The sequence below is a fragment of the Micropterus dolomieu genome, linkage group LG10 (genome assembly GCF_021292245.1).
Source record: "Micropterus dolomieu isolate WLL.071019.BEF.003 ecotype Adirondacks linkage group LG10, ASM2129224v1, whole genome shotgun sequence".
Classification (NCBI taxonomy): domain Eukaryota; kingdom Metazoa; phylum Chordata; class Actinopteri; order Centrarchiformes; family Centrarchidae; genus Micropterus; species Micropterus dolomieu.
The window spans coordinates 4,843,854-4,857,272 of NC_060159.1; the positions used below are offsets into that span (position 1 = coordinate 4,843,854).

General features: G+C 40.6%; 1 protein-coding gene across 1 annotated transcript in view; it reads left to right on the forward strand.

The window, feature by feature from the left end:
- The window catches only part of ptchd4 (patched domain containing 4), a 40,687-nt gene extending 27,559 nt beyond the window's left edge, over positions 1-13,128 (forward strand). Inside the window, exon 3 of the mRNA XM_046059860.1 lies at positions 9,926-13,128. Coding sequence (XP_045915816.1) covers positions 9,926-11,601 — 1,676 coding nt within the window. The 3' untranslated portion in view covers positions 11,602-13,128. The remainder of the gene's footprint in view (positions 1-9,925) is intronic.
- The last annotated feature ends 291 nt before the right edge of the window (positions 13,129-13,419 follow it).

Genomic DNA, 13,419 nt, shown 5'->3' on the forward strand with positions numbered 1-13,419 from the left:
GAAAGCCGTGTAGAGAAGGGTCTGCCCCATGATTAATCAGTTCATCATGTAAATCAGGAAAGAATGGCAGAGACCGGCGTGGAGGTGGCGTGTGGTGCTTAAGAAACCTTTCATCAAGTTTACCACTAGCCTGTGGTGTCTGCTCCTCCTGTGGCCAGTTCATGTTGAGCTTAGCCACGGCTCTAGTCACCACCTCCAGCAGCACGTCATAGTCGGGCGCTGCCAGATGACGCCGCCCCGACACCCGGAAGTCATCGTCCACTGCGCTGAGCACGTCCGCCTCCTCGGAGTCGGATTGCTGCAGCGTCTCCGGATCCAAACCGCGAGCAGGAGAAGCCGAGAACGGGCTCCCGAACGAGGAAAGGAAGCGTCGGAGCCAGCGGATGAAGGTCGGGAAAAAGCCTTAGCCGTCCCAAAATCCTCCGACAGATCACGCTGTGAACCCCATGAGTGAAGCCGCCGGGCCGCCTCAGCGGCCGCAGGGCCCGCACCACGGGGAAAACACATCCGGCCATCCTCGGAAAAGAGAGCCATGCTGTACGTCAGTACCCGCACGGAAAGGGCTTCGCAACGGGCGCAGGCAGCCCCCTCGAGAGCTGCCCGTGCGTGCTCCATCCCCAAACATGAGACACACATCTCATGAGAATCTCCCTCCGTGATGTACCGAGGGCAAGAAAAAAACACACCTTCTGTACATCTGGTTGCCGGACATGCTGGTAGACTTCTTCTTCAGGTAAGACATACTGCTCGTAGGACTGGAGCTTTCTTCAAACAACATACAGAGCGCCTGCTGAATAGAAATAAGCTAATGATGAGTGTGTACAGGTGTGCTTTATACTCCTCCGGTTATTCCGTCACACCTTACCGTTCTAGCAACAAGCCAATAGGATTGGAGTGATTTCATTCACGTTCAGACCTGCTTCGCCTAGAGGCGTTCCCATAGTGTCGTAACCGACGCAGTTCGAGTTCCCTCGAAGGGGAACTGGTAGTTTTGGGCACAGCTACAGCATCAGCAGTGGCAAGTGGCATCAGCAGTTCGAAACAAACAGGTTCTTATTTTATTGATTCGAAGCGTAACACCATCCAAATAATGACATATCTTTTTAAACAGCTTGGATGGTTTACTTGTCCTAACTGTCCTAAAGCTAATGCTTTAGGTGCTGTTTTAGTGTGGTATCATATGACTTATGGACAACGCTTTGAATTATGCATTTGCAGAAAGACAAAAGCATAAACAAAAGACTATAAATAAATGGAGCATATAAGTAAATGGAAGTGGATACAAAGAAAGAAACAGAGATGTGATTTCCATCTTTTTCTACAGAAAAACAGTGCATTTATTCCAGAAGAAGAGGACTTGAAAATGCAAATGACAAATTTGCTGTTTCTCACCTGGGGACAATTCCAGAAAATCTGTTTCAAACCCAGCCAGACTCCTACTCAAAATCCAGGATAGTGTTGCTGCTGAACTGTTTTAGGGGGAAGTGTGAGTGTATGTGGGTGAGGGTGTCTCATACCAGACAAATACAAGAAAGGCAATCTTTGTAATGTGACAAAACTTGCAGATATTAAAACCAGAGCAGTATAGAGGTTTTATCTTGGGTGCACATTGAATTTTCATATGGACTGCATTGAAGTGACTCTTATTTAATGAACAATCATTTAAACCTATATATATGTCATGACACAGGCAGGTAGATTACATTGTTATTCAGCATGGAAATTCAATGTTTAACATTATCATGCACAGTTTCAGGTTCATACTTTTATTTTGGGGGTCTACTAGAAAATTTTAACATGCTTTAATGTTCAAAAAACATATTTTTCCCATATTGCCTCTGTCGAAACATGTCTAAAGCGCACCACCTCATCCTCTTGCTGGTGTGCCTGATGGACACGACAGCTACAGCTTAGCTTGGAAAATGGTGATATTGTGCACTGAATTTGATCAATTTACTTTTTATCAAACCACAAATGAGACAAGAATTAATTTACAAAAATGATAAAAAGCCACTGGAGCGCAGTGTTTCAACACAACTTTACCAAACTACAACTACTTTACAACACACAACTTTATAACTTATAACTATTCACTGATTCTGATGAAACTGGATCATATTTTATGGAGAAACGTTTTTCTGGCGTTCCCTCTTATGTCCTCCGGGTTACTCGGCCTCAACTTTCAGTGATTTACATTTACTGTAGTGTCAGCAACAAGTAAAGTTATTTGTCCATCAAGAAACTCTGTATATCACAGAGAGGTGAGGCAGAGCAGCTGGAGGACATCAGACGGGAAACCAGAAAATATTTAACTTTCCTTCACAACTATAAAAACATTTTCTGTGAGACATACTAAACAATCTCCAGCTCTAGCTCAGCGATGGAATGTGCCGCTTGTTGTGTAGGCATGTCTGAGAGCGGTGTATTCAGTACGTGTTCAGCGAGGGCTGGAGAGGTCCTATGCTAGACAGATCTGTTCATGAAGTTTCAAAGGCAGCCAAATTTGTGCGTTTGCACACACATTTACTGAAAGCTGACTGAAAGATACTGTTTTCTTTTTTTTTCTTTTTCATACTTTGGAGGTCACACACGGAATACATTTTTATGTTGAAAAGACATGAAAAAATGCATTTTGTCTAATATGTGACCTATAGCCAGACAAGAACACAGATGTAGGAGAATTATTCAAAACTCTGTATTTCTTTGAATTTCATTTTTTTAATTCTTGCTTTCTGCAATATCTTCCCCAGTTGGTTATGGTTAGAGTAAGTATTTGGTTCTGGCAAAATTATTCAATGCAGGGTAGAAGTTGTTTAAGTGATTTATGGAAAAAAAGCAAAAGAAATATGGATTTATAATGATTTTACCAGTTTTCTTATGCATGCACATTTTGCCACGTAGGTGTCCAGAGGGTGCCTAATTTTAAATCGGACACTACAAAAAAAAACGAATGCCATCAGATTTTGTTGGTTATCTTTGACATATTCAAGACTCTTATTACCACCAAAGCCCCATCCCCCTACAATTTATTTTATGGAAAATAATATTTTTTTTGTAATAAATAATGAAATAATTCAAATAAACTGGCATTGAATGGGTTAAAATCAGAGTTAGTTAGTTTTGAGCAGGGTAGAAGTTGTGAATTATGAAAAAGAAAACAGAAAATATATATTGATGTATAATAATTATATAGCAATTTTTATGTGCATGTACATTTTTGCCACAAAGGTGTCCAGATCGTGCAAAATTTGAGGAGGGCCTAAGGTTTAAGCTCACAGCTAGCTAAAATGGTGTATGAGCTAACAGCTGCAATTAGCCAGACCAACAAATGTAAGCAGCACTGTGGAAATGTGCATTTGAAATTAAATTGGACAAATGTCCTTCTTGATTGCACAAAATGCTGTGGTTTATAAGAAGGGAACCAAAATATTGATTTGGATGTGAAGCTTGCTTATGGACTTTCGTGTGTTTCGTGTGTTCGTCATCACTTTCGGATCACTCTTCTGTGGTGGGACTTTCTCCTTGCGATATTGGCTATTCTGTCATCCTGACGGGTGGGCGGAAGTAACTGACACACTCTCTCGCCATGTGATGAATGTGTTTTAGGGTCTGCATGCCACAGAAGTTTTAGAGCAGTAATTTAGTTTAATGACTCTCTGGCTTTTTAGTGTGGGCAAGGTGAAGACAGGAGGGCAAAAGCAGCCCAGGCCTAACGTGGTCAGGCTGTGAGACTATTGTTTTTTTCCTCATTTGTCCCTCAATGGACGGAAGGGGAACACGTGATTCAGTAAAAGTTTGCAGAGAGTGTACAGAAGCTTTGAAGTTGTGCTTTGCAGCTGTTGTTTTGGCGCAATAGTTCATCAGTGTTGTAGGTAAATGATGAACTGTTACAACCAGCTAAAACTGTATTTATGGTCAGAGAATTACCAGAATTAGGTGATAACTGGAGCATAGCCAGGATTTTTAGAAATACTGTCTAAGTGCCGGCTGAGACTCAAATAAGGTGTTAACAATACTCAAGCCTGGAGGGGATACAAGTATACATGACCATCTCCAGTTCTGCAAATGAGTCTGCAAATGACGTAATTTTGGTGATATGCCTCAAATGAAACAAGACTGCAGTACTTTAGTGACCTGAGCATCACTTTACTGCTCGGAGCCAACAAATTATTTGAATTTAAATTGAAATCTTTTTTCGAACATGCAAGAGAAAGTATAAAAAGATAATGCTTAAAAAATTAGGAGAAAAAAACAGACTGGTTATAATGCAAGTACTGGTACCAGTCGTAGGAGTAATTTGATTTAGAGTTATTCAACTGGAGATTCAGCACTTAAGACCGGTCAGAGATCAAATCCAGCAGCAAATGGCAGATTTACCATTAAAAATTTATTTTAGAATGATTTAATGCAGAGGTAGACAAAAGCAGGCTTCTCATTTTTAGTGCCGACTGTTTCCGTCTGACTTAACAACTGTTGCTCAAAGATTCTATCAGCTGTAGTTTGGTAGCTAACTGTTTGAGTTTATAAGAACATCCATCTCTAGCCGACTTTTTAATGTTTCCAGCTGAATTGAATGAAACTGTGAAAACCCTTTGAAAATGGATCCTACCACCCCATGGGCGGCCCCGATCTGCAAGATCCTGGTTAAATATAAAATAAAATTGTTTTTGCACTAATGATGACGTCGTTACATTGCAAGCTTTGAAAAATTGCATGACAGCCAGTCTATAGTGAGAACGTGTGGTGCCGCCAGAGGAGCAATGATGTAGGTCTATAGGAATGTAAATGAGATATTGATAAAAAAGAGTCAGTAGTTTAGCATAGTTAGCATAGTTTAACATAGTTTATAGTTAATATAGTTGCTATGACATACTAGTAGTAGTTGACATGAACTGTTTTATGAGTTTATTTAGGAAAATCTGATGGAAAAACATGTCCAATTTTTTATTTTCTTAATTTATGACACAATTTCAATAATTCTATTAATTATTATGGTTTATTGACATACATAACCTCTTAGTTCAGATTTTAGGGATATGAATCTTTTGAAGATACTCCAAGAAATGACAAATGACTCAATAAGCAAAACTACCAATACTGGTGGACCACCACTATTGCAGAGGTCAAAGGGTTAAATATAAATGTGATGGCTACATACATGGTATAATTATGTAATTATGAAAGAGACTGAGGCTTAAGATGCATGTCCCAGCCAAAAAGTCATGATCTATGTAGAAGACATACAAATAAAGTAGGAGCATTATTCTTGTTTTGTCTATGTTGACGACTAAATGTTCAATTTCAATGCCATATGCCAGAATAAGGTTGAGGGTGTGGTCAAAACAGTATGTGGGATTATAAACACTGACAGAAACCAAATGAACAGTGTGATAAATATAGTACTAAAGGTAATTATTGTCAACGTCCACATGAATATTAAAATCAACTACAATCATTTCATTATGTGTTTAAAGGACTAAAGGATTTGATAAAATGATTTAATTAATCAAAGTGGTCAGGGGGCAGACGCCATCATCATGGGGCCAGCGTGCAGGACTGCGATTCTTGTCTCTTGGTCAGAACTCTTGGTTGTCAAGGTTTTTGCTCAATAATGAACTCAGTTAGATTTCTAGTGGAATGAATCAGACCAGGGGCCTGTACTACAAAGCAGGATTTCATTTATTTTCATTTATTTATTTATTTAACAGGGACAATGCACAATATATATACCAGATTTAGCTAAAAGCTAATTCCCATTTGCAGTTCAGTGAGGTAACGGTGGTTCACTTCTTACCGTGAAACTTCGCCTTGGTAACTTATGCTGAACGGTCTAGAGCCAGCTAGAGTTAGCCATTCCGCACAAGTTACGCTCCAGATAAGAGATCAACGCTATAAACAAACAGCCCGCTTATGAATCAGTTTTCATGGAAAATTACATCACCATGTGTAGAAGATCCCACAGACTGCTACTTCTATGTTTGCTGTGGGTGATGGAGATGCTTTTGAATAGCGACATCATCCTACAGAGACTGATTGAAGCACTAAAGCCTTGTACTTCTTGTAGGACGGTCTACTCAACCCTAATATCTTGAATATATAGTTTGGTGGGCCTATTTTTAATATGAATTTGTTTGTTGTAACTTTAGGTAGCATTTTTTCTTACACTACACTGATCATGTACTGTCCCAACTTTTGCTATTTGGGCGAAGGTACACACACACACACACACCTGCATCGTCTGCATACTTAAACAGTATTGACCACTGTGTCAAAGACTAAGCTTGGGTCACAAGTAGAATTGACATTGAATAAGCAGGCCGTTATTCAAATTTAGAGTTGATGTTTTTAAGTTACAGAAACTACTCACAGATGCTAAAACCAAAACATTTGCAAAAAAAAAAAAAGAATGACATGATCCCATTGTCCTCAATAGCAGCTGCACACTGAAAAAAGCTAAATCCACATGATGATTGTTTTTGCAGGTTGCCTTGCTGGTAACAATCCCCAGTTAGTGCACTCAGAACAGTTTTGAGGACCAAGTGCTGAAGGCCTTCACTGCAGTTGCCAGTGTATTTCACCATCTGCAGTGTCATACATAAAGGAAAAAGTGAAGGGAAAGTAGTCAGACTTGTTCATTTGCTAGCTGTGTGTGTGTGCGTGTATTATACTCATAACTCATGTTTTAGGGATATAAGGCTGTTTACACTACATTGCAGAGACTTGCCTTCCCTAGGGGAACAAAATGTCCCCAAAATGCAAATCATAAAGATTTAGGGTGAAGACTTGGTTAAGGGTTAGGGGCAGGGTTAGGGTTAGGCAAGTAGTAATTAGGTTTAAGGTTAGGGTAAGTCTCAAGCGAATTAATGTCAGTCAATGTAATGTCCTTGAAAGTGATAGAAACAAGACTGTGTAACTGTGTGTGTGTGTTTGTTGGCGAGAGCAACAGCAAAAGAGAGTCTGATATTTCCTGCACGCTCATAGTTGTGGCTGTAAAGAGGGTAGTCAAACTATGTGTTTGTGCCATTTTTTAGGGAACATCTCGGTAACACTGAATTAGTTTTACCACTGCAATAATCGGGAATTGAATCTCTGAATCTGCTGCTATGTTAACTCACACTGGCCTTCCTTTGTATCAGTCAGTGAGGCCCTAGTAAAAATATGGGCATTCAGTTTTTTCTATCTCCATTCAGACATTGAGAGAATTGTTTCCTCTAAAGCTGATTAGCACTGAGTGTCAATCACGCTGTCCGCCATGTGCTCCCCTCTTTCCTGTTATTTTCTCTTTGTCATTGATTAAAACTTCCAGCGATGAAAGAAAAGAGCAGTCTGACTGCGTGCAAACCTATTACATGCACAAAAAAGATATATAACTCAATAAAGGAGAGGGAAAAAGCCAAAAAGCATGACACCACCTCTTTAAGATGCATTAATAAGTAGAGGTAACCTTTAAGGTTCATCTTAAAGCACTGAGAGTTTTCTTGTTGTCTCCGTTCCTCTCGCTGTCAGCGGGACTGTTGGATAGCGAGGTTTTCTTTACCACCTAGTGGCTTGGTGGCGGTGTCAACACAAGCATAGCGTGTACCATGTGATGACTTAGTTCTTTCTGCTCCTAACGGTGGTATCAATAGGGCGCAGGGGTTGTAGCAGACTCGAGCAGTTTCTTTAAGTTGGAAGCTTAGGAATGTTAACATCCAGCCTTCGGTATGGCGCTGGCTTCCGTTGGTGCAGCATGTTGTGATTGTTGGCAGTAACGTAAAGTATAATTGATTTGAAATAAAAGCTAAACATGAAAAAACACTAGTTTCGGGAATAATAAGGGTCAACCTATGTAGTCCTGAAACATAATCAATTTTGGTTTACAGAAAATTCTTCTGCCATTGATCATAAAAACTCTCAGGGTGTCCTGGTGGCCCTGGATTGCTTCCAGCCACTGACCTGTGTTGCATCTTGTAGCCCTCTCTCTCGCTCCAAATAAATAAATAAAATATATTTTTAAAAAACACTCAGCATGTACATCCTGATAATTCTTTATGCATTTTAGATACAGTAGATACAACTATATATATACAGTAAAGTTTAATATTATAGAACTTTATGTTAAATTGTAATGCAGGTGAGTTTAAAAATCAAAAAATATAGATTTTTTTTAACACAAATCCTAGTAAATATATGCTGTTAATCTGATTTTTGTTCTTCTTCAGTGGTGTTAGTAATGATACTGACCAGGGACGCATTAACAGATGGGCTCATTATTATCCACCTCCACCTGCTAGTAATCAATCACTGTAATGAATCCCAGAGCAATTCCAATCATGTCTAGAAAATTACAGTACTAAACATCGTACTTGGTAACTGGCGAAGGGGAACGCAAGCGGATGCCTCTGGCGTATTGTTGGGAAAACCGTGGGCATGAATTTCCTCTCTTTCCACACCCTTTAAACCAACTGACACTAACTAATTGACTTGTAGCACAGCTTAATAAAACTAAAAGCAGGAAAAGCCATCTAGCTGACTCATTATATAGGACATATCCTTTAGAGTTAATTAACTTTTTTTCTCTGTGTCAGACAAGGGGAAATTTATAATGCTGTCAAGGTTAGCAATCGCTCTCACTTTACTGTCCACCTGCTTGATTTGAAAGGAATTTTTCCACCCTGATGTTGGCAGAGAAACTTATGGATGGGCCAAATCCGGTGTTCACTTGTACTGAAATATATATGTTTGAGGAACATTAAATTGATTCTAGTGTTCAGAAATCCATAACACATTCCATCGCAGCAGTTCCCCCTCCCATCAGAAATGCAGCTCCAGCATTTTACAAGTAAATGAACAGTGTGAGTGGGTGGGCGGGTGTTCCTGTGTGGGAGATTTTGCACTATGGAGCATATGCCTTTGAACGTTGTGTATTCATGTCTATATTTTTGACTGGTGAAAATCCCACAGATTTGACTCACATGAATGGGCTTGCTGCAGACAGATATGGATGATGTTTACTGATGCATGGTAGTGAGGACAGTGTAGAACTCTATCTCAGATATGAAAAGAAAAGGAAAGCCCCTGTCTCTATTAAAGGAGACAAACCAAGGCTGTTTAGGTGTAAAATGAATGTTTTTAATTGAATATTTAATCTCTCTTGTCATGCTGAAATTGTTTAGCAGCCTTTCCAGTGCTACTAAAAATACCAATATATCACTGCATTGCTGCGCTTAACATGGCAGCCTCTAGGACCTGTGAAAGGATGTAGAATCAGTGAAATACATATTTTCCTGTATTATTTACACACTACAGTAAATTGTGATGCCAGCTGGTTGGTTACACAGCCCTCCAAAATGTATATAAGAATCTCATACAAACATATAAGTCAACATAACACATAAAACCTTTAGAATTTTTTACCAGCTCTATCATGCAGTTGCTGACTGATAAAACTAAATATCTCTTTCAATTTTCTTTCAATTTCTTAATTTTTCAATGTTCTTCAACATAGAAACAAAGAAGGATCCTGGATAAGAAGCCAGTCAGACATTTAAATCAAAGCTGCAGCGAAAACATAGTGCCATAGTTGTCAGTTAACTTCTCTTTTAAAAACACCCACGTTGCCCAAATTCTGAAGAGTTTATTAGTCCAGTGGAAGTGGCATGGCTTGTCGCTCTCTGTCTCATTTAATTTATGGATGTAATTTCCTGCTTTTTGGGGTCAACTTTTGTAGCTTGCTTTTTGTATCTAGCAGTGCTTCTTGCAAACAGTGGAATTGCTTTTGAAAAAAAACAGCTTTTGAAATCCTTCTGAGAAATGGAACATTTTCCTTCTTAAGAATTATTAAAATGAAAATAGAGTGATTTTCCATACCATTTTTTATGTCCACAGCGCTAACACATCAGTGCAAACACAAGTCTTACTGAATTTGTTCTCTCTTTACTTCTAGGCCATGGAACTAAAGGGGTGTTCGAGCTGCTGGCAGGCTGGAGGAGAACAAGGGAAAATCTCCCCTTCAAGGAGCGCGTGGCGGATGCTTTTGCTGACGTGATGGTGTGCTACACCATGACCAGTTCACTCTACATCATCACCTTTGGCATGGGAGCTAGTCCTTTCACCAACATCGAGTCTGTGAAAATTTTCTGCCAGAGCATGTGCGTGGCCATCCTGGTCAACTACTTCTACGTTTTCTCTTTCTACGGCTCCTGCCTGGTGTTTGCTGGACAGCTGGAGCAGAACCGCTACCACAGTGTTTTCTGTTGTAAAATTCCCTCTGTGGAGTACCTGGACCGCCAGCCCACATGGTTTAAAACCATGATGAGTGACGGCCATGACTTGTCCACTCACCATGACAGCATCCCGTACCAGAACCACTTCATCCAGCACTTCCTGCGTGAGCACTACACAGAATGGATTACCAACACCTATGTCAAACCCTTTGTGGTTATCCTGTATCTCATCTACGCCTCTTTCTCATTCATGGGATGTTTACAAATCAGTGACGGATCAAATATTGTGAACCTGCTGGCAAGTAACTCTCCGAGTGTTTCTTACGCTCTGACCCAGCAGAAATACTTCAGTAACTACAGTCCCGTAATTGGTTTTTACATCTACGAGCCCATCGAGTACTGGAACTCCACGGTGCAGGAGCACCTGAAGACTCTGAGTCATGGCTTCAACAAGATCTCCTGGATGGACAACTTTTTCCATTACCTACGAGTGGTGAATGTGAGTGCGTCAACCAAAAGTGACTTCATCACCATCCTCAAAGGCTCCTTCCTGCGCAGCCCAGAGTACCAGCACTTCACTGAGGACATCATATTTTCCAAAAACCGTGAGACTGATGAGTACGACATTATCGCCTCACGCATGTACTTGGTGGCAAGGACAACCGAGAAGAAGCGTGAAGAGGTGGTGGAGCTTCTGGAAAAGCTTCGCCCGTTGATGCTGATTAACAGCATCAAGTTCATTGCCTTCAATCCTACGTTTGTGTTCATGGACCGCTACAGCTCCTCTGTCATCTCGCCCATCCTGACCTCAGGCTTCAGCGTGCTCACAATCCTCATCCTCACTTTCTTCCTGGTCATCAACCCCTTGGGAAACTTCTGGCTCATCCTCACGGTAACATCTGTGGAGCTGGGCGTCTTGGGTTTGATGACCCTCTGGAACGTTGGCATGGACAGCATCTCAATCCTGTGCCTTATTTATACCCTCAACTTTGCCATGGATCACTGTGTACCACACCTGTACACTTTTGTGCTAGCCACCGAGCACACTAGGACGCAGTGCATCAAGTTGGCACTGGAGGAGCACGGAGCAGCCATCCTACAGAACACATCCTGCTTTGTGATCGGGATCATGCCCCTAGTGTTTGTGCCTTCCAATCTGACCTACACACTGTTCAAGTGCTCCCTCCTCACTGCGGGCTGCACTGTACTGCACTGCTTTGTCATCCTGCCCGTCTTCCTGACCTTCTTCCCTCCATCCAAAAAGAGACATAAGAAAAAGAAACGGGCCAAACGTAAAGAGCGGGAGAGGGAGCGGGAAAGGGAGAGGGAACGAGAAAGGGAGGAGATAGAGTGCATCGAAGTCAGGGAGAATCCAGATCATGTCACAAACGTCTGAGTAATTTGTAATTTTAGCACTGAATATCAGCGGGTATCCGTCAGTTATTGGCGGATTAGAAGTGTTCTAATGGGCAGGCACCTCTTGAGGTGCAAGGGAGTCCGAGATGGCCCCTAAGGAGTGGGAACTGGTCACTCTCAACCAATAGCAGCTAAGCTGACCAGAGTAGAGCGCAGCCCCACTGGTCAGTCATTCAGTCCTTCAGTCTGGACAGTGTATCTCATTTGTGTATCCACAAACTGCAACATGCTCATGGTTCTGAAGCTCTTTCCCAACTATTTGGTATATAAAAACAATTTAGTTACCAGAACTTGTGCTTGCTAAATCCGTAAGTGAATTCTAAACATACAGTATTAGTCCATTTAAATATTAAGAATTCTGTATTCATCTCTTGCGGCCGTTATCTCAGAAGTGAGGAGCATAGCAGTCTTTTAAGCCAAGGACACTCAGACAAGTTGGTGAAAGTGGTTAGTGTTATCATACAAAATTGTACAAATTAAACTGTGCAGGCCGTGCACACACCTTCCTCCTCACACCTAGATAACAGAAACAAGAAACAAAACCAAGTGGAAAGAGAGAGACTGTGGACAGAAAGCACACCACATGCTTTTCTGTAACAATAAAAATAGCTGAACAGCTGAACTGGGCAGATGGCATACACTGTGTCCATTATGAAGAATTATCTTGCACATTGCACTGTGTGAATAGAACTGCGAAAGTTTAAATTAGCAGGAGGCATACATTCCTGCTTTATTCCAGCGTTCATAGAAGGTCTTAGGCAATGGCAAAAAGAACTGCAGTGGGCTGCAGTGTATGAAGAGGAAGTGATAACTGACTGAAGTGCAGCAGTATTTAAAAAGGCAGTAAGCCTGAGTATGACTTAAGTAAACCCTAAATTGCTTTTGTACCTGACCAGTAAAACCAAAAGCGAAGAGTGTTTCCTAGGCTTGAAATATTGAACTTTATAGCAGGTGTATAACAATGAAAAGTTTCTGTTAGAGTATGACTGTCTCTTTGATCCACTTACAAAAGCTTACTGGCATGGGATTGGTAATTGGAAGGTCTGAATGTGATTCAAAACTAGCAGTGGTGCCAAATAGTGTACAGATTTTTTTTTGCTTGACAGATTTCTATAAAAACAAACAAGTCTAAGTAAGTTTGAACTTTCACATACATGAACCATGAATCATGAATTATTCAAGCTAATTGAATGATTGCTCTATAGTTGTGTTCAGGCTTGTGACACAGATCATGAAGCAGGCTTTAAATGAGGCACTTTTTGTAAAGTTCACTGTCTCTTAATAGTGTGAAAAGCTAATAGAGAGCCGAAGGGAAACTAGAACTTCGAGATTTGGTCCAGAAGTAAAATAACTCAAAATCACATTGAAGGTTTGTCATAAAACAAATTACAGAAAATCTAGCCTAACAACATAACCTTGCTCATGAGCATGTCATTCACTTCATTTGTCTAGACAGGGATAGTACATTTCCAAAAAATAAACAAATAATGCATAAATATTTTTCTATGTATTTAAAGGAGACCTATTAGCTGCTTTTCCAGTCCTATATTGTAGCACTGTGATGCTTGTATGGCAGCTTTGCATGATTCAAAGTTCAAAAAACCATTTTTTTTGTTATACTGACTCTTCATGTAGGCCTTCGTTTCAGACAAAAAAGCTGTAGATGCTCCTGTCTCTTTAAGGTACCCCTTGTGAAAGCCCACTGTCTTCTGATTGGCCAATACTTGAAGCATGTTACCAAGCTGTTGTTGTTGCTGGTTGGAACAGGCAGACTGAGCGTGTGGCAGCACATGTCCAT